Consider the following 27,293-nt stretch of genomic DNA (forward strand, 5'->3'; position numbering starts at 1 on the left):
TAAGGTTGCAAATAAGCCACCCTGAAGAAACACAGTTCTTCCCTAGCTTTGCTTTCCCCCACATTCATGCACGCTCACTGCAAACTCAGCGTTGGGATTGGTGCCATGCTTGGTCGGTCTACAATTAAGCGAGTTTCGTGCTCACAGAGCAATCCCACGTGTAAATTTTTCACAGCACCTTTCATCTAGTCTGGCCCTGATTGCGGCAGAGAAACCTCAGCAAAAAGGAGAACTGCAGAGTCTGCAAGGGAAACGCGTTACCTGTGCGCAACCTGCCCTCATATTTCATGCATGCCCTTTAAGGAGAAATTGCTTAACTGTCCAGCACTTAAAAGTAGCTACAATGACATTCCAATGGAAGGAATCCCTAAACCTCTCTGTCCATGCCCTCCGGATTATTACAGCTTCCCTTTGCCATGCACCATCCCCAGGAATTTAACATCTGGGGCCTCCTGGGTCGCACATGGGCCGCCAGGATGTGGCGGTTGCAGCCGCCGCGCGCAGGTGGCTCCGCGTCCTGCTCCGGAGCGCGGCCTGAAGGGACCGTGGCGCCAGCGCTGGCTCTGGAGCACGTCAGGAAGGGCCCGCGCGAGCTGAGCCCCGTGTCTGCAGGAGGAACTCGCTGCCGCGGCGGAGATAATTAAACCCATCTTCCCTCGGCCCGCTGCGCGCACACGCACAATGACACCATTGTTCCGAGCCATGCAACACATAGGCTGACATTAAAGTGTTTAATCTTGTAGTACAGTATGCCATTATTTTTTGGACATCTGTACATGATAGAAAGGGTATGTATTAGGGGATTTGTTGACAAAGAAATGGCTAATGCTGATGCATGTGTGGACTGAAAGGATCTTTCCAAGTTGCGTTCAGCAAGAGGGAGCCTGCGCCTTGGCTGGCCCGCGCCCTGGCACAGATGGGATATGCACCGCTGCTATTACCACTTCTCAATTTATAACAAGGAGGCTGTGTTTAGAAGAATTTTGGAAGCTCCCTGCTGGGTTTGTGGCTAGGTGGTCTTGCTGGCAACGCCACCTTCATGCTGAAAGCTGAAAAAATGAAGTGATGGTAAAGGAAGAATATTAACTCCAGAGGGCTTTTTTTTTCCCTCTCTCTCCCTTCCAGAACAAAAACGCTTACGCGGGATTGCTTTGCAGCCGTGAGCGCTGCAGTATTTTAACCTCCCCTTTCTAAACTCTTGGGGTTGGCGATCAGCATTTTTGGAGCCTGGTTTTGATCTCATTTGAAATTAAAGCGTTCGCCCCGATTCACAGCAGGAGCCGGGGCTCAGCCCGACCCCTCCGCTCCCTCATCCAGCTGCCGAGCGGGTCCCGGGCTCTGCGCGGCCTCCAAGGGGATGGAGACCCTCAGATAGGCAGTGAGAAGCCCCCGGCCGCTGCCCTGCTGAAACCAGAGCTCTCACTGCAGCTATGCACTGCCCAGGACATTTGCTCTACGCCACTTTCAGGGCTCCCAATTTATATTCTTTAACTATTTCTTCAAGCATTTCTTTAGCTGCTGCTTTAGCTCCCCGATGGCAGCATGTAAATCTTTTAGCCAAGAGGATGAAGCAAATGAAAACCAATCACAGCACCTCGCGTTCCCAAATTCCTGCCATTATAAATTTACTGCAACTGCTCCTGTAACTTTTGCTGTCAAGCACAACGAGGAGGGAAACATGCGTCTTAGCAGACTGTGGCTTGGCATGACATTACTGCAATCTTTACTGTACTCCTTCTTTTCCTTAGAAAAATACAAGGACTGAACTTGCATTTCTTGTGCAGTCAGGATTCCCACCAGGGCCAATAGGCTTTTTCAGGTACAAACCCCTCTAGATCCCAGCCCACATTGGCTTCCTCCTTCTTGAGGCCCACTAAAGTAGGAGAAAAGGCCTGTATTTCATAAGCGACATGATTTTATCCATCAATTTAGAGACAAAGAATTGCAATTTATAGAGGGAACATTTAATCGCTGTTAATTAGAACCCCATCAAGACGTCTCATATTTGGCATCCCAAAAATTTACAGCGCAGTTTCACAACCATCGCAAACCCGAAGCTCAGGGGTGGCCCCGTCATCCCTCCTGCTGCGACCGCAGGGTCCCCCCCTCCTTCTGCCGGGACCTGCGGCCGTGCCCTGAGCCAGGACACGGATGGGATCCTGCTGGACCCCTCCGAGCACAGGGAAGGGGTTTGTCAGCAGCATCCCCTTCCCGAGGGAGGCAGCAGTGGAAAGCAGCCTGCATTTGTGAGGACTGGAGACGACCATGGCTCATGGGCTGAGCTGGGGAGAGTTAAAACTAGTTCTATGAAAATTCAAGCGAGGTTTTTGCACTGCTGAGCGACAGCCGTGCGACTCAGAAGCTGGTTTGCCCGGCAGGGCTCAAACCCGCGGAGCAGCCGGGCAGCCCTCCAGGATCCCCCCAGGATCCCGGCTGGTTTTCTCCGTATCCGCAGTGATCGGAGGAGGCGCAGGGCGCGATTCCCCGCTCGCTGAGCTCGGCGCTGGGCGGATGATGCAGGTGGGCGAGCGCGGCCGCTCCGCGGGGCCGGCGCTTCCCTCGGCTCCCGCCTCTCCGGTGGCCTTTGCCGGAGCGGGGCCGATGCCTCTGGGGCTGCTCCTGCCCCTCGCAGGGCTCGGAGGCCGAGCGAGGGGGTGTTGCCTTTTGGAATCTATTTTCCTTTGACTTATCTTTCAGTCTCAGGAATTCAGGACCTTTAATCTATTTGAGATTAAAGTCCTTTACAAATCCCTTCTGGCCTTTTTTGGGAGTAAAGAAGTTACAGACACCCAAGCACACATTCCTTTTGGTGCTTCTTTTTTCTATAATTGTAAATTAGAAGCAAGTAGCTTTCTAATTTTTCAACGTGATAATAATGTAATTATTCCACTTGTGATTGCTACAATAAATGAGATAATTATTCTTAAAGTATGTTATAAAAATTAACATATTATCAGGCAAAAACATTAACAGGAGAATGTAAATGTTTACACTTTAAATATTCAAAATACATTCCAAGTGCATCATCTAAATGTTCCAGGGAAAAGAAGGTTGGGATCACTGAAGTTTTTAGGGCAGCAGCCTGAACTTAGAGTCTGTTCATATCGTGTTTGCTCCATGAATAAGAGCTTTTTTCTCTCTCTTCAGAAAATAAGAATATAAAAATACGTAGGTGAGTAGATTCTTGCATAGCAGAAGTGGACACCCTTGAAATTGGTGGAAATATTTAGCTTGACTTCTCTGGGGCTTCGATTAGCTCTTTATCAGTTCTGTAAAAATTATTTTAACACAATCATACTAAGGAAATTACTCCTGTGATATTCTTGGTCCTTTGTGTAATACGTTGCATTAATGAATGACAGACTGCTACTGTGCTTTGTACAAAAGCTGCCGTTTTATGGTTCGCTTGGCCTGTGTAGACAGGAATAATATAAGTATTGCGAGCTATGCTGAAATCTGAATCTTGCCTGTCACAGCATGGGCCTTGATTGCCATCAGTCCGCTTTGCAAAATCGGTGGTCTGACCAATATCTACAGAATTAGCTCAGATCAGCTTTTAATTTACCAGGAGCTTAATTTACAATTACAATTGTCATTTACAATTATAATTTAATTTACAAAAGGGCTTAAAATAGTGGGGGCCCAAATTTCTGATAATAACATACTTTAATGCAAAACTGATGAAACATGGCTCTTCTGTCTGGTCCTCCTTTCTGGTCCTGCTATCAGCTGTATTGCCATCAGTTCTAAATTTCAACTGCTTTAAGTTTTCCCTCTTATAAAAGAAGAGTACACTTTAGAGCATGTTAAAACAAGTACCATAGATTCTCAGGCATTTTATCTTCACTTTTCCCCTATTTTTGGATCTGATACTTGGCTCCCTCACACCTCAGCACATGTATCCATCATGTTTTCTTTTAAGTGTCACTGTTGTTGCATAGCTATGCCATATTGCCTCAGCTTGCATCACTGCAAAGCCACAACAGAGCAGGTTTGCAAGAACAAAAGACTTCAGAGGGATCAGAAGCCCTGTCTGTATCAGATGGATAAGTGCAGCTGGCGCAGTGCTCACATTGTGCAGCCAAGGCCAGGCTTCCAAAGGCGATAAGTGTACCTGTGTATTTGCAATAAAGGTAGGGCAAATTTACTGATAACCTAAGAAAATGTGCTTGCTTTTTTTGATCTTTTTGTTTTGATCTTTGTAGTTGTCCTGCGCACTATTTATTGGTTTTACTTATTTTCCTGTGAATCTGTTGTCCATCTCTCTGGTACAACTCTAGGGTCTCACCTTTTTAGCCTTTCCTTGACAAAAAGCCAATAGCAAAAGAAGTGTCTGATGATCACAACCTAGCATAGCCACAAACAACTACCGTGTTTGGCATGCCTGTAGCAGCCCTGCAGATTTGGACCCCTACGTTAAGTTAGATCATAATTTGTATGCAGAGGTTATGCCCCCAAAACGCAAGACCATTTTGAGAAATGGAGAGGTGCCTTTACTTCAGGGAGTTTCTTTCAGTGGAAGAAATCCAAAGTTTTTCCACAGCGAAGGCACACTATTTCGTAGCAGCATTATTTTTCAAGGATGTTCTTCCTTCTCTTATTTTTCATCACTTGATGCCACATCCAAAGCTTTGGCTTCCTCTCCAAGCAGCTGCCTTGCCAAGGCTTTGGAATAGTGACACTTGCTGAGCTACAATTTCCAATGTTTGAAAACAGGAGCCTCCCTGGTAGGAACTGGACTAAAACCACTAGCCAGAAACCACTGGGTGGTAATGCATTGCAGGAACTATGAACCTAGGACAAAGATATTTGGGCAAACAGACCATTAACTACATCCAGCAAATTTTCTATTCTGCGCTAACTTCTAATGGTGCTTTTCAAACAGCTGATGAACAATTGAAATTAATTCTTTAAAAATGACCAAAAGTTTCTTATTACGGTATATTGGATCAATAGGGATCACGTATAGACCTAATGGAGAAACTAACCGTGTTCAAAGAGCTGTAGAAATTCTCTTGGCTCGAGTGAATGCTTAAAATACCATTGCCCTCCTTTTTTTTTTTAAAAAAAAAAAACACTCTTTTCGAACTCCTCAGGTAATTAATTGGAAACAACCCTGTTGCAGTATTGTCAAAGGTCTGACTAACACCCGTCAAACCCAGGAAACTCCAACTTCTTGAGCACTCCCCTGCCTGCCTCATGCTGTTGTGCTTAAGGTATTACTGGGGTCTACAAAAAGTGCATGATCATATATACTGTACCATATGTTCACAAATACCAAAGCACAGCAGCATGAATTAAGGATAGGATTTCAGCCTTCATAATGAAGAGTCTTACTTTTATGAGTTCAAGTCAGACCCTTAACGATATTTTAACATAGATTTTGGTGTTTAATTATGTAATAAGATTTACTGCAGTCATCTAACAGATGTTGATTCAGGGTCAGTGTTTCTCATAAATTAGTTCTGAAAGGATTTGTTACTTCTGGGTCAGCAGATAGGTCCAGAGTGCAAAGAAAAAAGGGGAAAAACAATAAACACTGAGTTGAAGGGTTTCTTGGGATTCTTTCTTCAGTTACATATCCACATATTTTCATGATCTTAATGACTATAGCCACAGGAATGTTTGCTTTAACACTAAAGATGGCTCAACCCAAAACCCTATATCCAAACATCTGCAAAGCATGGGAAAGTTCAGACTTTGGGGATCTTTATTTTATGACCATGACCCATTAATATTTCCTACTAATATGACACATTTTTCTAGGGCGCTAGAATGGAAGTCACTGTGGGCTCTAGCAGCACCTGAGAAAGTTTTATCCTCATGTGTCTGTTGTCAGGCTGTGCGTATCAAGTACAGCTGGGGCCTGGTGTGGGCCAAGAGAGCTATCATCACATGGATGCACTGCAGAAGTGCACCCACCTTCCTTTGAAAACTCATCCATCCCAGGTCTCTGGAAGCAAATCACGTTTGCACATCCTACCGTTAGAGCTCTCTGAAACACACCGTGCAGTGATGTTATCCATAATATAATTAAAAACACCCAACATGTTTGTTCTTCTATAGTTGTGGTTAAAGGAGCTGCTCCACACTAAAATATTTCTTACTCCCCTCTATAATTTAGGCATGAACGAATTCCTCCGGGACTGAAATCATACGCTTTGTATCTTAGTCTGCTGGGAATGTCTGGGAAGAAAGAGGTTGAGGCACATTTAATAGCACTGCTAACACTCACGGGGCACTTTGAGCCTGCCAAGTCTTTTCCCAACACTGACGAGTGTTCACAGTATGCCCCACTTGAGGGTCCGCGAGACTAAGCCATCTTCCTAAGGCTGGACTGCATGCTGGAACCTATAAAAGCATTTGCTGAACACAATTGCCTCTGTCTTGGAAAGCTGAGGGGTTTAATGCCTGAAACACTCCTCCAAGAGGAATCCCAGCTACCAGCAAGGGCTTTGAAGTATTTCTTTCCCCGCGCGGCTATCACACCGCAGCCGGCGGGGAGCCCTGACCCCCAGCAGGACGAGGGTGCGGGATGCAGGAGAGTCCTGGCCGGTGACACGGTGTCCAGCCTGCCCTCGGGGCGCTCGCTCCACGCTCCACGCTCCGTCCCCCCGCGCGGGAGGGTTTGTGTGCGCCCCATCACGGATGCTCCTCCACACCAGTGCGCTGCGGCACTGCATCCAAATCGCACCTCACAGTCGGGCTTGAAACTCCACTCTTTTTTCAGGAGTAATTCCATTTAAGTCAATGGATTTACACAATGGATTTACTGCTGCCAGAAGAGAATCAGGCCTGCAGAAAGACGTGCATTCTTTGCCAAGAGCCTCAGAGCTAACTCCTCGAATTGTGCACTGGAGCTGCAGGGAGGTCAAGTGGACAGCGGACGGGACGGGGGCGCTGGGGAAGCCCCTGCTTCAAACCTCGGCTCTCCCAAGGCCCCGCTGCGTGACCTCGGCCGAGGGGCTTCATCCCCTTGTGCCTCCGTTTCCCCCGTTCCCTTTGTCTGACCTGTCTGTTTAATTTGGGATTTCTTCCGAGAAGTGCGCTCCGCTTTCATGTGCGCTGGACGGGCGCTGACACTTCTCCTCCCCTTTGCCGGCAGGGCTGAGGGAGCTGGTGGGAAGGACAGGCTTCAGAACGTTGTTTCTTCTCCACGCGAGCCCTCTGCCTCGCAGCCTCGCACAGCGCGACCGGCTGTGCGTCAGCGCGACGGGCACAGTTATCCTCACTGCATGAGGGGCTGTCCCAACACACACACGGAGGAATCTGGCAGCTCTCGTATTGCAAAGTCACTGTTGGGGGCTCTTGGTGAACTGAAGAACTTTCTTGCTTACTGCTTCGTAGTAATTTTCTTTGAACATTTACTACTGATTGTGCGAGATGTTTTCTGAGGAATACTTCAGCCCCGTGGAGCAGCCGGGTGTGGGTCGTGAGCATGGAAAGAGGCTCGAGGACTGGGATTTGTACGTGTGTTTGTGTGTGTTTAATTTCCATAAGCAGAATTAGGCCGAGAAGCAGCACTTGTGGAAGTACCAGCAGTTTGGGGCCCTTCACGCAGCAGCTTGGCCATTATCAGTGAAGGGTCTAGAGTCGTTGTCAAGTACGAAGCTGCCAAGATCATTAAAAGACAACGGTCACCCATACCCTATCCCAGCTAGTTGCAAAACCGCTTCAAAGAGAGCCTAGTAAATATGCATATACTTACAGTAACTCCTGCAGAGTCCTGTATGTCATAGGTGCCGAAGAGCAGAGCGAGCGGGTGCAGTCGGATATTCTCGGGGCTCCTCGCAGCGTGTTGATGGGTGCAGGGGCTAACGGGCCGCTTTTCTGTTGCAGTGGAGCATGACCGCGAGTTCCACCATCAGCGCTGCCACTACCGCGAGTTCAGGTTCGACCTCTCCAGAATCCCGGAGGGGGAAGCGGTGACTGCTGCCGAGTTCAGGATATACAAGGATTACATCCGCGAGCGCTTCGATAACGAGACCTTCCAGATTAGCGTCTACCAGGTACTCCAGGAGCACCCAGGAAGGTGAGTGATCGCTAGGGGTGTATGGACAAAACCAAAAGCAGAGCACATTCCTTCAAAGAGTTATGTCCAATATACTTAGAAATGCTGGTGTCAGAGCATCAGGAAATGCTTTAGGTGTCCAGTTTATAAAGGAGTCTCAATAAAGGTTAATGTGGCCACCCCTTATGGCATGGGCAGTCGACCCCCAGCCAGCCTGAGCACTGTCCTCCCACGACACAGCAGCTGGGAGCAAACCCTGTGCATCTGAACACGACTAGCGCCGAAAACATCACAGACCCCGAGTATCTCATGATTTCGGGAAGACCGACCCTCTTCCTCCCGCTGCTTACGGACCCTGAGGTGGCAAAACCACATCTAAGTGCTTCCTTTCTAATTGTGTCTTAATTACTAGCCTTTACTATGAAAGGCATTTGAGATCCCTAATTAACAAAGACAGATGACACCATGCTCTTTATATTGACTGATCGTTTTGTGTGTGCAAAACTACAAGACGAGCTATTAAATCCATTCCAAGCAATGATTAACGTATGCCAAGCTCCCTGACAAATCCTCTGGGGAGCCTGAATAAGAACATATGTTTAATATTCTCATCTGTTTTTAGTTCCGATTAATCAGCAATCCCAAACTGTTTATCAAAGGCACTTAGTTGAGGTTGCGCATTTCTTTTAAATATAAGTCCTACCAAAAACGAGAATGCATTTATTTACGTGGAAGTATTTTATAATCATGGGCTAGTCAGAAGTTACTCACTAGAACTGCTAAATATGAGGTAAAAATGTTATAGCCCAAATCTCAGTTCAGGTAAAGAGAATTACTAGAGAGCTCAAAGGAAAAATTCCAAAAGGGCAAGGAAAAAAAGTGCAATTAGAATTCTTTGTATTTTTATAAAAACTAACAAATATGCAACCCCCCCCCCATTTTTAAAAATTTTGTAATCCATTAGATACATGATAGGAAATCTTATCACCACTTTTAAGTAGTGAGAATTTCAATCAGCTTTGCTATGGTAAGACTTTCACACACACATGTGCTTTCTTCCCCAGCTGAAATTTCAGTTTTGTGTCTCAAAACACATAGTTCTCATGACATTTTTAATGAGACGATGATTTTCAGGGTTTGGGGTCTATGCTAATATTAATCTATCTTACCAAACAATGGTAATTCAAACTGTATATATTTTACTAGATTTTCTTAATGGAGAAGACAACGAGCCATATATGTGTGTATGACCACAGGGACATCCTCCCCATCACAGGCCATTCAAGTTTATTCCCTCTTAGGCCCTCATGGAGATCGAAGTCTCCCTGTAAGGTGTCTCCTGAGGAGGTTATCTAGCTACAAGCCCTCAGGGATGACTTTTCACTTCTGGTAGAGAAGAAGCAAAAGATGAGTTGGCAGCAGAAGAGGCTTTGCCAGCGCACTGGGGAGCTACCAGAGACAATTTGGGAAACCCATTTCCAGAGTAAATGTCCTTCCTCCAACTGGTGTGGGAGGATTTCCTTCAGATTGTTGTTAGTGAGGTACCTACTATGAAACGTGCTGAGAGAATTAAGATATTGTTTATTGCCTAAATTCTAACAGTCTTCATTGCTTTTCAAGCTGTCTTTAGACACGGCTGCAGGGTGGCCGTGGGGATGGTTATGGGTGCACAAGCACTGGGACCAGCAAGTGTTTCTGCAAGCTACCCCCTTCACAGCTCCCCCTTAAAAGAAAACCGTGCTAAGGGCAAGCATATACACGAGCCACTGAGTGGGAGAGCAATCATGCTAATTACTCAGATGTTCCAGCTACCTGGCTAGGTGCAGTTTTGCAGTACGTTCATCCCAGGCACACCTTTTCACAATCCGTGGTCATGCGTATTCGCCCCTTGTGTACACTTTGGCAATGGGGAGTGTTGAACAGTTTGTACTGAAAAAAAAAAAAAAATCCCGTTGATGTGGATTGACCCAAGGTAAAAATATTGTCACTACCATTTGTAAAAATATTTGCTCTTTTCCTGCATTATTCCACTAACATTTTCCAACCAGCTCTGTCACAGACCAGTCATCCAAGTTAGTGTGTCATTGGGCAACTGGAGAAAGAAAACAAACTCTCTCCGACGTTGATCAAAAAACACCCATTCACTTTGATGCTTCCTTGGCTGTTTGTCTCATCCTGAGCAGGCTGGAAAGTTAGACCCATCTGACGTTGTTAGCAACAAGAACAACACAAAGTCAAACCTTCCCCCCGGCACGCAGTTGAGAAAACCTTTGCTCACATTTTGCTTTGTAGATTCCTCTCCCTCAAGCATAGCAAGTACAGTGGTCAACAATAAAATGTAGATTTTCCTGCTCCCTGCTGTCTTTGGATGACCCAACAGTAATGTGATCTCCTGAGAGCTTGCTGCCATTGCCTGGAAGACCCTTTTGGTATCTGAAACTGTAGATGTTCTCCCACCTGCAAGAGCAGCCGATGGTTGAGCACTGACCTGTGCTCCGAGGCTCTCCAGGTGCATCTGCTCTCTTCTGTAACACGGCTAAACACAGCAGAGATCAAATCACCCGCCAGGACCACAACAGCAGCATTGGATTCACCCACGCTGAGCTTGGGTGGAGATGTTTCCCTTGAGGATGAAAAGGCCGCTGGGTTTGCCCAAGGCTTGGTGTTTGGCTGAGCCTCAGCCGAGCCTTCGTTTCTGCGGGTGTGATGGTGTGCCCCCAGCTCAAATAAACGGCGAGGCCTGGTACTTCAGCAATTAATTACGTGCTTTACAAGTTCAGACAGGTTGGCAGATACTAACCAGCAACATCTGTGTCTGCAATTTACTGTGGGTGAAAAACACCGAGGTCTTTCCAGACAAGCAGCTGCACCCACAGCAGACAGCCCTTTCCGAAATGCTGCCCCTCAGTAATGCTGACCCCTGCACACCCTGGGAAGCTCTCCTTGATCTGCCTACACACTAGCAGACACGAGGCCATCAATCGCGCTAGTGAAAACGAGGAATAACCCGCCCGTGGCATTGGACTGGAAACCTTCCTGGACTTTGACTAATAGAAATTAGATTTCTGTGGAACTGAAGATACTGATCTTAAGACAGTACAGGTCACAGGTGTAGCAATAGTTTGCGGTATACAAGAAAGCAGAGTAAATGATCAAATATTCTTTCTGACCCTTCCAAATCTGTGAGTTCATTGCAAGGCGGGCTTTCTAACCTGGCAGTGTTTCCTTTATAGAGAGGCATGTTCAACATTCTTTAGTCACAAAGTATCGGCTATTCCCTTTAAGCAAACAAGTACATTCACGAACAAAAATGTTCCCAATATCATAAACGCTATGAAAACAGTTGATGTTTTGACTAATATAGCATGTCTCAAAGCTTTTGTGTGCGTAACTTCAAGTCCAGTGACTCATGTCCAGCTCCCATTTGGTCTTCATGGGTCACTTACCCAAGAACTTGGGAAAGCTTTGTGAAGGCAGCAACTGGGTTGAGAAACACCCTGAGCAGCCAGACTGTGAGTCCCTGTTTGTGGTCAGAACTCTGCTAGTGGGAACTGAAGGTTGCCACCTAACTCTTACTGAAATTCACACCAGGGTATTTCAGAACGCATCCGTGCAGTTCTGGGACAGATTACCAGTTGGAACATCAACTCGAGTTTATCAACATGAAGCTTCAGAGCAAATCCAGGCTGTGGAGCTCCCTCAACGTCAGAGCTCAACCCTGCCTCTCTGTCCACACACTTCAGAAGCTAAAACACCTCCTCCCAGGGTTTCATCACCCATTCAGCGGACACTGCATTTGTAGTGTGGGGTAAATCCTGGTGCCTTTGAAGTTGATGGGAGTTTTGTTACTGGAGAGAATAAAGGCAGGTACTTGACCAGCCGTTGGTAATTGAAATGTAGTCGCTACATGTTCACTTTGTGGCCGTTATGGATTTCACAGGCTTCAAAGGCAGTGAGTGATGCGGATGCTCATGTTAGCAGCCCTGCAGAGAAGCCAGACGTTGCCCCACGCGTGCCTGGCTTGGACGGGCACCTGGAACGCTTCACTCTGGGTTTCAGGCTGAGGCAGCTCTGCACCCGCATCAAACCTGACCCTCCCGGACCCCCTTCCACCATTCGTTGGAATCCCCATGTTGTGGGTTGAAACATAATCCCAGTAATTTAGAAAGGCTTAGCCTCACCCAACAGGCTGAGCAAACAGGACATCTCTTTGGAGCTTTCTAAAGTGCCGCTGTGATTATTCTAGGAATGGGATAGCTAAGAAAGGTGCAATTTATTTTAATACTGTGCCCCAGAACACTACCCTCATCTGCAGGTACTTCAGTGTTACTCAGACAGGTACTGACATCAGATTTGATTTTTTAATGATGTGGCTTGTCTGCACAAAGCTTGCTATCTGTCCTCATTCTGATGTGCTCTTGGGCATAGCAGCAAGGGAGCTTTTGGCGTGAAAACCACTGGCCCCTCCAACACCAACACTGCCTTTAGTTATCTCTATCTTAAAAGCCACCAGAACCTGAAAAGCCTGTAATAAACCTGGAACTGACTTGGGAAGGGCCAGCTCTCCCCAGGCACATGAGTGGCTGCAGGAGGCAGTTGGCCCCTGCAATGCCCCAGCAGGCTCTTCCCAGCTCAGGATGAACAGGGATTCACTGCTGAGCACCAACACTACACATAAAGTGCTAGAAATGTGTACAAAATCCAATTCTCTCAGCACTGCTTTAATAAGAAGCTTCATATTTAGGAAACGTTACACCTCTCTACAGCAAACGCTCCCTCGGCAGATGCAACAGTCTTTCATTCCTAGATCTTACCTGTCTCAAACACCGCATAGAATAGGGACTGTGACTACTAGGGATGGACAGGATAGAATAAGAACCTGCTGAAATTCTGGAGTCACCGTAGCCTCTTCCACGATGCAGCAGAATTGACCCAGGTCTGTTTCACTATCATCACAAGCAGTTTTCAGAACAGTCCTAGCACACCTCATCCAGCAAACCCCATCGCCTGCGCGCGGCCGCGTGCACAGGGTGTTGCAAACGTGCCAGGGAGAGGCCCAGGGAGATCCTGGGGCCCTCTCAAAGTAGGAAAGTCTGAAAAATATTTTCCTAAGCTTGTCTTTGGACAGCTGCAGCCGACTTTAAGCAATGACACCAAGCAAACTGGAATCTGCTTTTTTTTCCCCTCTTTTTTTTCCTCTTTTTTTTTAATCCAAACAGATGTCTTCCAACACCACATGTCTTCTGTCCCTCCAAGGATGTCCTTTCTGCCTTCTCCCCCATGCAGTCTCACCTGGAGGTGAATTATTAGTCCTCACCCTCATCGTCCCCCCAAGCACAAGTCCTTGAGCCGCCTGCTAGTAGATTTGCACCCTGCCCCATGTCCCTGCAGCTCCTCGACAGGTAGATATCAGGCAAGGGGACAGGATAGCGCTCCTGCTCTCACGGCTGTGGTTTACATGCTCAGTGAATATGACATTAAATATATCTATGCCCTAAGTGTTTCCCACTTTACTATGGAAGTGGAAGATTTGTCCCATATTTGCAAAGCAATTCAAGTTCTGTTGCAAGGTGTCACAGAGTAGTTAATGCTTTGGACACCACTATATCCATAATTCCTCAATCACGGAGAGGACAGAGATGAGACGGGTGCTGCGTGCAGGCAGGACACGCTCTCTGGGTGAGGAGATGTCCCGCGTGTGCCCCCCTTGGCTACGGCATTGGGGCAGCATGGAAAGGGAGCAGGCTGCAGACAGCCGCTCGTCCGGCAAAGCAGGGGAAGCTGCCCAGGGATTCACCTTCCAACCGCTGCCCATCGCCCGTCCTGCTCATTCTCATTCTGCTTGGAAGTGCTCATTAGCGTTGACTGCCACTCATCAACCAGCAACTGGAAGGGAACAGAGCAAGGGGGTGGGGAAGGGGAGTGAGGAAAATAAGTAAAAGCAGGCACTTTCTGCTAAAGGGCTCCCTCACATCAGTATAAACATTACAGCATTAGAGTTGTAGAGCTTCATCTACTGCTCTGTCTTGCTGCCGCGAGACTGTGAGCTCTCATTTTTGTATCGAGTGCCTCTTGCTAGTCTATGCTCCTCTTCATGCACCAATTCATTAAGTCAAGAGGATAGATAAGATACTGCATTTTTAACTTTTAGATATGCTTTTAACCTTTACAGCTGATGAGATAAACTAGAAAGATATGAGCAAAGTCCATCCTAAAAGGCAAAACAATCTCCCAAAGCACAGAAAAACAAAACAAAAACAAGTTGCAGTAAAAGGTAGAGCCCATACCTACCATTCTCATGACTGCTAATCTTGCCTCATATCTTTGAGTTACTGGGGTTGCGACATGGCCCGTGATGGGTGTCCAGGAAAGAGCCCTGGTTCACGAGCGCCCAGGAGAGCGACCGCCGACCCGCTGCCTTTGAGGCAGCTCCCTGAACTGCCCGTGTTGACCGGGCAGAGCTCAGGAACGGGGCTCTGCGGGAACGCTCCATGGAGAGGTGCCCAGATGTAACCAAAACACCATGTCTAACCTCTGCACGTGTCTCCTTACATCCCTTGCTCTTGTCATACTTTTATCATTGCATTTCACTTTCTCTTCTTTACCTCTAATCATAGCTCCATTGCTGACTCCCTTTTTCCTTTCAGGGCATTTTCACTTGCTTTTCCTATATTTTGTCTCCCATTATATCTGAACAGACCTCTCTCCTTCCAGCTCTTTCAAACATGGATTCCAGAAAACACTGAGTTTGTTATGGAAATCTTGTAGAGCACATAGCAATTACATGACCTCCAGACATTTTGGGGAGTGTTTTCTAGCAGGAGGTGCCTCTCCTTCCCCGTGTCCGGCATCGGGGCGGCTGCAGCGAGCAGCGTTGAGGAGCACCAGCCCTCGGATGGAGCCGCATCGGCAGGCGCTTGGGAAGGCTGAGCTGGAGGCGCTGAGCTCCAGCATTGCTGGGAGCTCTGACCCTCCCGCCGCTGCCCTTTGAACACGGAGCCATTTTGATGTGGTCTCAACAAAACATACTTGTGGTCTGGAGCTAGATTTCATCATTTACGTAACTCTAATCTAGACATCAACATTTCCGTGTCCCGACTTAATTTTCTGTAAAACGAGGATAATGTTCTATCTCTGCCTGGTAGGAGATTCTGTAGAGTCTGTCGGATGCTCCAAAGTTCTCCAGTGAAGGGACTGAACACAGTGCCAAGAAACCAAATCACTTTTTTGCCTCCTGATTGTAGATCTGTTTTTTCACATTGCTCCAAAAATGCTCTAAACATGGACACAGCTCATAGATAAGGCACCAGCAGGTGAGATTGTAGGAACAGACTGTGTGAGAGCCAGGACAGGCAGGGCGGATTGATGTGTCTTCCTTTTGTGCTTAGATCTTTATTCAAACCTAACCCTCAAAACAGTCATATTAGTTATACATAACTAATGCTAACTCATATAATAAGTCATTGGACAGGAATTTTTTTTAAGGCTAAGCAGAATAGCGTTTCTTTGCCCTGTTTACTACAACTTGTCTGATAAGGATGCCTGAGGAGCTTGCTGTCTACCAGCTAGCCACCTAATGCTGCTTCGCCATCCATCTTTTGGAAGAAGGGCCTTTCTATTGAAAAGGGAGGTTGTTCTTTATAAAAGAACAGGCAGTTTCTCATTGCTGGAAGGGGTACCGTGACCGTGGGACCTCACCAAGCCTCCCCTCCTGCCCTGGTCACTGCTGCAGGGTCACGGTGGAAGGAGCTGGTCCATCAGTGCTGGGAACCCCCCTCGGAACACCAGACACAAGGTCCTTCGGCTCCAAGCGTGTGTAAGGACGGTTCTCTTTGGTGGGTCCCTCTGATCTCTGGCCTTTTGGGCTTCCCCTCCGGGCCTGTTGTTTGCACATTGCTGTAACTACAGGCAAACAAACGCGTTATACAATATCCCTGGCTGACTCACCCCAGTTCTTGGTGCATCATGTTGTCTGGTTACCCCGATTGCATCATGTCAGCATGGGAAGCTTAAAGGCTGGTTTTTCTGAGTAATAATATTGCAGTAGGACAGTAGCTAAATAAAAAGCACCATTGCTATTATCTTTAACCTGCAAACGGCAAGGAAAAAAACCAAGCAAGCCAAGTAGTCATGAACTAAACCTTGTGTGAATCATGAGTTCCAGTCAGGGGGCATGCTTAAATGATGCAGCATGTTAATATAAAAGTCTATGACTTCTGGAAACTTGGACTCAGGCGCTGGAACAGGCCGAATGCGTCCTACTCCCTCACCTCTGCCCCCCGTGGGCTGCGCTGTGGTCAGTGTGTTGTAAACAGGCAGGGAGGTGTCCGCGGGGCCGCACCGCTCCTGGCGGGACACGGCCCCTGCCCCTGGGTGGGGATGAAGCCCTGGTGAACCCGTCTCCCATTGAAGCACCTGATGTTCCTGTAGGTGCTCTGCTCATGGGCTGGTTCCCCTCGGCAGAGCAGGGCTGCTGCAGGTCGGTGGGAGCCCCAATCCCTGTGATCTCCCACAGACCAAAACGTCTTCTTGGGCCTTTGTGGAGGAGCTGCAGGACCCCCCTTCCACACATTAACTCTTCAGGAACTAAGGCCACAAGCTCAATTTCATGTAAACCAGTGCAGAACCAGGGGTGGTGACAGCCGTTAGCTCCTGGCCCACAAAGGTCAGGAGGAAAGCAGCATGCTGAAAACTGCAATAAAACTCCGTTTGTGTTTCAAGTCGGTCATGTGGGGCAAGTCTGCAATTCCTTGGTATCTCACAGCGTCAAGAATCACTCATCTGAGAGGCAACAGCCTCCTATGTTCAGTAGCACTCTATCACTCAGTGTTTTCTGCAAGCAAGAGACCCAAGTCATGTATTAGCACTCACAAATCAATAGTGACAAAATTAATAAGACCTTCATTAAGCTTTGAGGACACAGTTAAAGGGTTTTCCAAGGATATTTCTTCATTCAAAAGGATAAAATGACTCTTAAACAAGTTATCATGTTTGCACACTCAAAACACAAAAGTTGCAGAATTGTCTAGACATTTCCACAGGGTTTCTTTGTTCTTCTTGTGTTTCTTATAAAGACAAATGTGCCATTATCCAATTTTGTTATTGTTTCCCATCCAAGTTTTGTCTCTCTCTTCATTTCTGATAAAATAAGATTGTTTTCTTTATAGAGCCTGTGTTCTTACAAATTTTTGGTTTACAGAAGTTTCCTGGTAAACTTTTTGCAAGTCCAAAATTATTTCACCTTTTTCTTAAATGCAAGAAATCCTCTGTGTTTCTGATCACACTGTTTCTGGTTTCCGTTCTTGAACCAGAATAATCCAACAGTGGTCCATTAGAAACTTAAGCAACAAATTGAAAGGAAATTGCCATCCAAAGTAATGCTGACCTGTGACTGTGCAGAGGGTTATTGCCTCAATCAATTATCTGTAATCTCAGCCGAAGAAATTTAAAAACCCATTATGTATGTTAATATATGCAGAGCAGTGTTCCAGGTGGTTCGCAGCAGCGCTGCAATATGCATGGCAGGCAGGAAGTTATGTGTGGAAAGGATAATGAGCAGCATTGTCTGCCCAATTACCGAGTTTCATATGCATGCAAATAATTTTGCCCATCTATGCCTGGCAAGCATTTTTTTCCCTGAAGTTGCATCAGCAGCTGTAAGGCTAACTGCAACACCACAGTAACCCAAAGGAACCAACTCTGCTTTAATCCATTCCCCCTTTTACAAAGAGAAAAAAGGTAGTTCATATGCAGGCGATAAAACAGCCACGTATGCCAGCAGAGCCTCAGCATCACCTGGGTGTTACTCCAAAGATCTACCAAGCCTGCTGCTTTTAACGGATGTGCTGAACGTCCAGAGAGACTCCAATGGAAAATGCACATAACTGAGGCTGTTTCCTTTCTTGTTTCTTCAGGGATTCAGATTTGTTCCTGCTTGACTCTCGAACTATCTGGGCTGCAGAAGAAGGATGGCTCGTGTTTGATATTACTGCAACCAGTAATCACTGGGTGGTGAATCCACAGCACAACCTCGGGCTTCAGCTCTCTGTGGAAAGCATAGATGGTGAGTTGCAGAAAATAGCATCCATCAAGGAGCTTCCAGGTCAGGGATTAGCCATAAGGCACTCTGGGCATTCCCTTTGAATAGGATTTCTTCAGAATATTTTTTCTGGCTTTGCTTAAGATGCAAATAATGATTTAAAAAGTGAATCTGTAGCTATATTTCAGGTTAATTACACACTTAAATACTTCAACAGGTTGGTATTCAATCATTAAGTATTAGCTAGGCGCATGTTGTTGTCAGAGTATGAGCATCCTTTTGGCTAATTTGCACATAGCATTAACGAACGGAAATCCCTTCAACTGCAGAAGACTGCCTAGATCCATTTCTGTTTTCTCTGTGGCAGCAGAAATGAGCAATAAAGTCACCCCTGACCCAGACTCCAGGTTCTGCAGCACGCCTGTGATATCCACCTTTGATGAAGGAAATGGGTGGGAAGATGTGGTTCTGCAACAGCTTCAGATGAGCGCATTGGAAGTAGGGTGGATATTTCCCCAACTAAGCCTTGGCGAAGGAGTTATATTTATCTTTAAAGCTAAGATTCCTCCTGCTCACTTGGAGTCTTGTGCAAGCAGCCCCATGCGCCCCGCGTGCTCTGGCAGGCGAGAGGCATCCCAAGGCCTCTCTCTGCAGCTACCTGCATGCCACCCTGGAGGGCTGAGCAAAACTCAACTGGAACTTACTGCAAATAATCTGAATATACTCATCTGACGACATACTTGCATTCTCCAGATAAACATCTATGATATAACTTGCCATTTATTTTTATGGAAAACTCGGAACGATTCCAGTTAAGCAGTATTTTGCATAAAGACTGTGCAAGACTGTTTTGAAATAGGCAAATTAAGGAGAGCCATTGACATGAAAGGGTGATTTTGCACATATGAGATCTGTGCCCTGAAAGCTGAAGCTCATGGGGTTGTTTTAACCTGCCCTATATGAACAATAATGCAAGGGCAAAGCTGCAGAGCAGACGCGTCAGCCTGGAAGTTCAAGTCCCCTCTTCAATGACAGATGCCACCTTTGCATACAGATTCAAATTTGGCCTGATTTACAAGTTAATCTCAACTCTTAAGGCTAAAACAGTATGGCAAATTAACAGCCAAGACAAGCTTAACCTGTTTGCAAACACTTTTCCTTGTGTTTAGTTCTCCTGCTTGCCTCCTAAAGGAAATACTGGGGAGGCTCTAAGTCCTGTCCACAGTAATGTCACTCATTCAGTTCTGAGTTCGCACATAGGAAAACCATGCAGGCCCAGCCCAGAGGCCACAGAAGAGCAATAGCTGCAAGGTGGTTTGAGATTAATACAGATTCCTCACTGTCCTTCCTTCGTTGTTCCACTGATAAAGCCTCATCATTGCTCTGCCTTGCTCTGTCTTTTCTGTCTTTGTCAGTCCTTACCCAGTAGTTTTACAGAAAACAAAAATTACTTTTCTCATCATTAAGGAGGAAACCAGTGGACAAACCCCTCAAATCTTCCCAGAGAGCTTTTAAAAATGCAGTTTCCAAAGTTGAGACTACTTTCATGAATGCTTTAAAGCTAATATAAGCCAGCGTTGCCAGGAAAACAAGAAAATCCCACCTGTCTCCTCATTATAAGCCCAGCTACTCCACCTCTGCTTCTAGCACCATGCAGGACACTAAAATCAAAGCTTTGACATTTCAGACTGTCTTAGAAGCTGCTGGAACGCCTCGCTGCAGCGCCGAGGCCCTGCTGGGAGCTTTGCTCAGCTGCAGCCCGAGCACGCTGGACTTTCTTTCCCAGATACCGTCACAAGCCACTCCAGACATCCATCGGAGATGCCCAAAAGGTCTCGGTTTAAAACCTTCTTCCCTCAAAATCCAGCATCTTCCATGTTAAACACATTTTTGCCTTGCTGCATTTCTTGATTTCCCAAAGCTAGTAGCTGGAATCCAGGTTATCAAACCTCACACTTAAATGCTCACCTACTTATTGAATATACCTCACACTTATTGACCACACAGGTCAATACCCATGAACTAAACTAAATACGCAGGAGCTGCTGATGTTAATTTGGCTGGAATGTTATTTTCACTCACTTCCAGTGTTTGCCTGAGTCTTCAAAAATGAAGGAAATACAAGTAATATCTACTCAAACAGCCTAGCAATATTGGTGACAGTACAAAATATACATCATTGCTTGAGACAAAATTACACTTTTTGTCTTCCAATAAACCTGCAAAGTCTTTGAGCTTGACAGTCTCAGTCTAGAAACACTTTGCCTTTTCTGCATATACACCATATTTTGTAAATCTGCTACAGAATGCAATAAAACTCTCCAAGAAGAGCGCTGATGAGGGAGAGAGAGGTATTCAACTGAACATTTTATTGTGTAAAGCATAGGAACTTCATGACATTATGGCGTTCATATAAATAACTGAATACCAGAGGTTCACAGAGGATTTTTCAAAAAAGGGTGCTGTGTTCCTGGACGCAAGGGAACAACACGAGAAAGGATGAGAGTACCAGCAGTAAGGAAATCCTGAAACAGCCTAATGCGACGTTTCTAGCTGTGACCAACAGCAATTCTTTCGGAAGAAAACAGAGGTGCCATTGGAATGGGGAGCAAGTTACTGCCTCGAAGGCCAAGCTTCCAAAGCTCCATAAGGGGTTGGAGGTTCAGATTTTCAAGCTAACTTTCTCCCACCTGACTTATGATCGTAAACTCTCTTGCCTTCACTGCACCCGTGCCTTCACGGACACAGCCTGGTCTGTGTGTGTCCAGGAACTACTGTTATTTTTCCGGATATTTAGTCTGAAATATTGATTTATGAATACGGTACGGATTTCAGGTCAGACTTTTCAGGGTCCCATGTACAAGGAAAAGCTGCAGCCACACTCACATAGTGACTGGGTCTGCTCTGCTTGAGCAGTCAGACGTGGGCCCTGAAAAACATATGAGCAGACCGATTACCAACACGGTTTGCAAAAGCAGAAATTCTCAGCTCCAATAATAAACAAATTCATAGCTGTTATTTGACTTGATGGAAATTAGGAATCTAGTTCCTGTTTACACTCGTGAACGGTCTAGCTGAGTTCATAAACATTTTTGAAACCATGCAGAGAGTAACGTGCTGCTTTCTCAAAATAAATGAGCGAAGTATTTAAATCAGCCTGTCATGCAAAAAGAAAAGTCAATCGCAACCTTTAAAAATGAAGCCAGTGGCCTGTCTGCTGTCACAGAGCAGCCCTGGCAGCACACCTTTGCGCTCCCTTTCCTCTACCATATGGACAGATTTTTCTTTTCATCCTGAACAGCAAGGGCATGTCCTTCCTTGCTCCCTACGTTTTGTTTTGGATTTAGACCAACTTCAGGCTAACGAGGACACTGCTATTACACCTGGACTTCATATGAAAATCATATGTCTGCAAACACAGTAGGACTTTGATGCAACACTGTATGCCTGGGCAATACCCAAAACTTTCAGTGATATAAAACTAGCTTTAAAATGAATAATGAGTCAGAAAAATACTTCGAGCTTTCTTGGTTTTATATTTTGCATCGCTCGTTACTCAAAGAAATCTAACCATGAAGCCAATTCAAGCTGTATAAAAAAATATATGAAGTCATGAGCACTGTTCAGATGAAATGACACAAAAGAAGTTAGTTAATTCTACTGGTGTTTGTGCTGCTTTATAACCGTGCCAGAGCAGCCCATCAGCATGCAAACCAGGGTGGAATCAAAGGGTGTTTGTTTACTCGCAGACTGCAGGAGAAGCTCAAGCACCAGGCAAAGAAACGACGGGTGAGTCACTCGCCCCCAGCAGCGCACATGAACAACAACCGGCTGTCTAGGTTTACTTGGTTTATATTTTGAGGTTCTATTTTTGATGGTATTAAGAAAGCAGCTTCTTAAAAGCAGCTAAGGCCGTGTGCTCTGATGCCAGAGCACAGCTTTAGTTCTTTGGGGAGAAGTTTATCACCCATGCATGTCTTCATGTTTAACCTTGGCTTCTGGATGCACAGGAGAGTTAACTAAATTGGGAGGAACTCAGTAATAGGCTACTTCTCAGAGTGCTATTTACCTTTTTCCACTATACTGGTATTGAATGTGTTGTTAGATTTAGAACTTGTCGGTCAAATTCTACTTATTGCTACGCTAATGCAAATTAATTAAACACCAGTGTCAAGCTGAGTCCCCTCTCCGCACGCTGCTCTCCAGAAATGCAGTGAGGATAAGGTAATGCACAACAGTTGTTCCCGATACCATCCTCCATTTCACAACGGCACCCAGCCACCCAACGGAGCAGGGAAAATGCTAAGTTAACCTCATCTTTCATAACAAATGGATTTCATTCTACAGAGAAACCACTTGAGTCATCTTTTACCCTCAACAAAAAAACTCGCCATGAAAGCAGCATGAAGGGCAGTCAACATATCTGCAGCAAGGTTTTCAGATACAGTAATACTGAATATGAGAGACAGAGCAATAAACAAAATGTTCCCAAAGAGCTGAGCTATTTGTTTCTTCCAGCTACAGTATATCTGGAACCCTGTCAGTGTTTCATACAAGGCATTTTTATTTTAAGTTAATAACCTTCCAGTGGGAATTTAGTGTTCCTATGGGCTGAGTTTTATGGTTCCTTTTATAGGATCACTTCAAATTATAGGCTGGTGAACTTAAAGAAACCCCTCTAAAGAATGCAGGAAAAGCTAATACTAAGCGGATTTCGGGTAAAATAATTATATGTATGAGTATTTTATATAACTTTTACGCACAGATATAAAATGAAGTTAGCTGTGCGGAGCTGCTGTCAGGAGTGGCCTGGCCCATGGAGGTTGATGAGGCCTCGGACCCTGGCACATGGGCTGGGGTCCCCGCTGCCACGACGGCACTTGGGGAAGGGCAGGGTGACCGTGATCCCTCTTATCCGTACCCAGGACAAAGCATCAACCCCAAGCTGGCCGGGCTTATCGGGAGGCACGGCCCGCAGAACAAGCAGCCCTTCACGGTGGCCTTCTTCAAGGCCACGGAGGTCCATCTCCGCAGCATCCGCTCCGCGGGCGGCAAGCAGCGCAGCCAGAACCGCTCCAAAACGCCCAAGAACCAGGACGCCTTCCGCGTCTCCAACATGGCAGGTCAGTGGGGTTGTCCAGCCACCGCTTCCAAGAGACGGACAAGGCTCTGATGTCCTTGCAACTGGATGGGAAGTCTCTCTCCTACGGGCAACTTCTTGTCCTTTTGGTCTAGCGCTATTTCTTGGTTGCCGGTTTGAAACTATTTGGAATTAGGGATTATTCTGAAAGAGTCAGGGAAATTGTGGTTCTTTGGAAAGAGTTAAATTGAGGGATTCCTTAATTCAATTAAAATTGTAACTTTTGGTTCCCTGTTTGAAATAGCTTCTAATAAGAATTATTTTTGATCATTTCATGCTTGATTTACTGTCATGAGCTGTTTCAGCTGAGCCGAATCAGAACGCTGTAGATTTTGAGTTTGTGATTTGAATGTTCCCTTCCCCAACCCACTCTTGAAACTTCAGAAATCCCCGGAGTTCTCCCGGAAGAGGGAAGTCTGGCCTTGCCCGGGCCGACCGCAGCTATTCCGGGGAGCTGCGCTTCCTAATATGGAAGAAAACTCTAAAATTGTGCATCTAAAATAGAAGCGTGGCCTAAGCCCCGAATGCCTCCAAATAATGACCTCGCTGCAGGCAGGAGCAGCCCCGCGGGCAGCGGCATCCCCGGCTGCAAAACCCGCCAGAATTGGGCCCAGCCAATGCCTTGTACAGTGACAAATAGTGAAAAACACCCACCTGGGCTCCCAGATTTCCTACATGTTATTTGGGTGTCACAACGTTGCTTTTGGGGGCCTGAAGGAGCAAGTGTCCCCTGTAACACACACGATGCCAGCAGCACAATGGTGAGAGGAGCCCTTCCCTCTCGCCCCGCTCACGGGTTCTCATATTGTACAGCAGATAATAACCAGAGCCGTGAATTTTATACAGCAGATAATAACTAAAGCCGTGAATTTTGCCAACACGAGTTAGAGGAAGCCCGGGAAAAGCGAATTTGAGCTTCCCAGGCCTTCCTTGGCTTTGCACAAGAAGCCAGAGGTGTTTTTATTTGTTTTTTAAATATATATTGAACCCAGTCATTATTTTCCAACTAAAACATTAAAAAGAAAACAAAAAACCCCAAGGATGAGTGCTGTGCCCTGCCTCACGGTGCCTCCCTCCCGCCCGTGCAGAGAACAGCAGCAGTGACCAGCGGCAGGCCTGCAAGAAGCACGAGCTCTACGTCAGCTTCAGGGACCTGGGCTGGCAGGTAAGGACCCTCGGCCAGGCCGCTTGTGGTACTAAAGACTGGAGTTTTATCCCCAGGAGAAAAGGGAACGTTGCCTTTGCCTTGGCATGCTCAGCGAGCACGTCTGCAGAGCTGGGGGGCTGCAGCGTTAGCACCCACCGGCTGGAAACTCAACACACGCGTCGGTGGGTGAAGAGCTGCAGACACCGGGATGGTTTTGACCTGGTTATGGGGATTTTCACTTCTGAAAGCAGGTTCCCTGTCTGGTAGCACATGAGGGGTTCCATGCAGGCAGCCAGCACTGCTGAATGGCTGCTAAAACAGATCCCTAAGATGCAGCTACTCTTTGGGCACCCTTGCAGAGCGGGATAGCATTCTCCAGGGAAAGCAGCTGCTTTAAAGGTATAAAAGGGTAATATTAGAAAGGCCAACTTACCAGCTCTTTATTTTTCAGATTACTGTAACTATATGCAGACACGTGAAATAATAATTGACATGCCATTCTAGCTCTCCTTTCCCTGTGCAGTATTTTTGTCTTTCTCCACAACTAACCTATGCTCCATTTCCTCAAGGACTGGATCATCGCTCCAGAGGGCTACGCTGCCTATTACTGTGAAGGAGAATGTGCTTTCCCCTTGAACTCGTACATGAACGCTACGAATCACGCCATTGTGCAGACACTGGTGGGTGCAACTTGGCTTGGATTGTGGGGGTGTTTTGGATGGGTGCAGCTCACAAGTAAGCCTGTGCAAAACAAGTCCTCGAAGCTAACGAGAAAAGGAAGGTCTGCATTAGCTCATTAGGATGCCTGCAGCATCTGGCTAAACATGTCTGGCCAAGTGGCCTGAATTAATATTTGGCTAGGAATTACCCTGCCTTTGCTGCAAGCGTTGACATGCTCTCTCTAGTTTCAAGGGGCCCTGCGATACGCGCTTTAACGGTATAGTCCCACTGCATAGGGAGGAAGGAGCAGGATGTGAGATGGGGTATCAGCATCGCTTGGAAAAGCTCCGCAAGGATCCACCGCGTGCCAAAACTAGACTGGGGGCAGCCTGAACAGGGGCCAACGAGGCTCTACATTTCATAGCCCAGCTGCTCCGTGGAGATATTTATCATGTGAAGGGGAGCAGGGGCAAAGGCAGTTTCCTCTGCGCCGTTTGGGCTCCTCCACCTTTTCATCTCCTCCTGATCTTGCGTCAAGCTCTTTCTTTGCATGAGCGGTGATACTGCAGAAAGGGTTAGGGAACCCAGGAACGCCTGCATTTCAAAGGGAAGCCCTTTCTGCAAGCTTTTCTCTTTTTATCCAGCTTTCCCCCACCCTTTCTGCCACGTTCCTGCAGCCCCTGGAGCTCCTGCGGGCGCTGCCGGCCGCAGCCCCGCGCTTGGCAGGGCTTTGCACAGAGCCTGGTACCTGCTGCAAACACCAGCGGCTTTGACAAACGGGCATTTCCTACTGAAAAGCTGCTTCCCTGAAAGCTTCCCAGCTAGATGGGAGCCGGGTGTGCGCGAGCACCGGCCGCGGTACGTGCAGGGGCAGCGTGGGACGCCGTGCACAGAGCCCGGTGCTGGAAACGCGCTGGCCTGAGCATCGGCGAGAGGGGACAGGAGAACACGGGGAGGAGACGGGAAAGGTAAATCCTAACGCGCCTCTGCTTTCCCTCCCTAGGTCCACTTTATAAACCCAGAGACTGTGCCGAAGCCCTGCTGTGCTCCTACACAACTCAACGCCATCTCAGTGCTCTATTTTGATGACAGCTCTAACGTTATCTTAAAAAAGTACAGGAACATGGTGGTACGGGCATGTGGCTGTCATTAGATTTGTAGGAAAGGAAAAAATGTTATTTGTAAAGAATGGTTTTCTTTTTGTACGGATACATGGGTTAGGAGGTTAGGACTCCAGCAGTGGACTTTAAAATCCCGAACAATTTTTAGGACTTGGCTTCTAAAGGTTCAGACAATGGAACAGTTTCTGGATCTAAGTGGCATTTGAACACATTTTGTTTTAGTTTATTATAGACAATGAGCTTGTAAACTGAAGCAAGCCAGAGAAACCATTAAAAAACCAAATCTGCCTTAAAAATTGGCTCCTACAATACATACTTCTGCAAATGAGTCTTTCAGAAGATTGCAAACTCACCAATGCCCATTGTGAATTAAACATAATAATCTATCCAAGGTGAGAATGTGGTGTGACTAATAAGCATGTGTAGTTCCTGTAACACACTGTTTGCAATAAAATAAGTGAACAAAATATACCTGGAGTGAACAGGTATTTTGTTAGAGAGTTCTTACTTCCATCCCTCTGGTTACTTCAGCCTCATGAGCAGAACCAAAGACGATTACAGCAACTTCCAGTACTGGCAGTGGGAAAAGCTGTATCTGGACTGATTCAAGTTCAAAGGACAAATAAGTCTAAAATGACCTCTAATTCACAAGCAAAGGAATGGACGAAAACAATTGCAAAGAACAAGATTTTTCCAGTATAATTTTTGTCAACAGGAAGAATAATGTTACTCTAGGCCCCAGTAAGAGTTTGCTCTGAACTTGAAGCAGCAAAATACTAGAAAACAGTGATTAAACTGAACATTTAGCTGGGGCATCCTGAACACTTCTGGAGTTGTGAAAGACGGCAGAAAATTCTGCTGCTGTTTGGAGACCATCCATCCACTTCAGCAATGAACAGAACGAGCTCCAAGACATTCTGGAAAATGTGGAGCCTTGGACACAGGAGGCCCCGTTTGCTGCACCCAGCACTGCACAGAGAGCGGGACACAACGTGGAGAACGTCTGTAACGGGGCCAGTATCTTCTATAAAAATCCTGCTGCATTATCAGCTTTCCTTAAAAAACAACAACAAAATCGTTTTGAGGAGCCACGTCAGCTAGCTGAAACCAGGAGCAAGACAACATCCCCTCAAGGCTTTTTCTCCTTTAAGTCACAGGTTACACAAATATCTCAT

General features: G+C 46.4%; 1 protein-coding gene across 1 annotated transcript in view; it reads left to right on the forward strand.

Annotated features, from left to right (window-relative positions):
• Positions 1-26,971, forward strand: part of BMP7 (bone morphogenetic protein 7) — a 41,141-nt gene extending 14,170 nt beyond the window's left edge. Inside the window, exons 2-7 of the mRNA XM_010212827.2 lie at positions 7,840-8,032; positions 17,926-18,074; positions 22,976-23,173; positions 24,279-24,355; positions 24,907-25,017; positions 26,001-26,971. Of these exons, the coding sequence (XP_010211129.2) occupies positions 7,840-8,032; positions 17,926-18,074; positions 22,976-23,173; positions 24,279-24,355; positions 24,907-25,017; positions 26,001-26,150 (878 nt within the window). The 3' untranslated portion in view covers positions 26,151-26,971. The remainder of the gene's footprint in view (positions 1-7,839; positions 8,033-17,925; positions 18,075-22,975; positions 23,174-24,278; positions 24,356-24,906; positions 25,018-26,000) is intronic.
• Positions 26,972-27,293: the final 322 nt, after the last annotated feature.

Source organism: Tinamus guttatus, unplaced genomic scaffold (assembly GCF_059628265.1).
Source record: "Tinamus guttatus ecotype Peru unplaced genomic scaffold, ASM5962826v1 Tinamus_guttatus_pri_ptg000027l, whole genome shotgun sequence".
Classification (NCBI taxonomy): Eukaryota; Metazoa; Chordata; class Aves; order Tinamiformes; family Tinamidae; genus Tinamus; species Tinamus guttatus.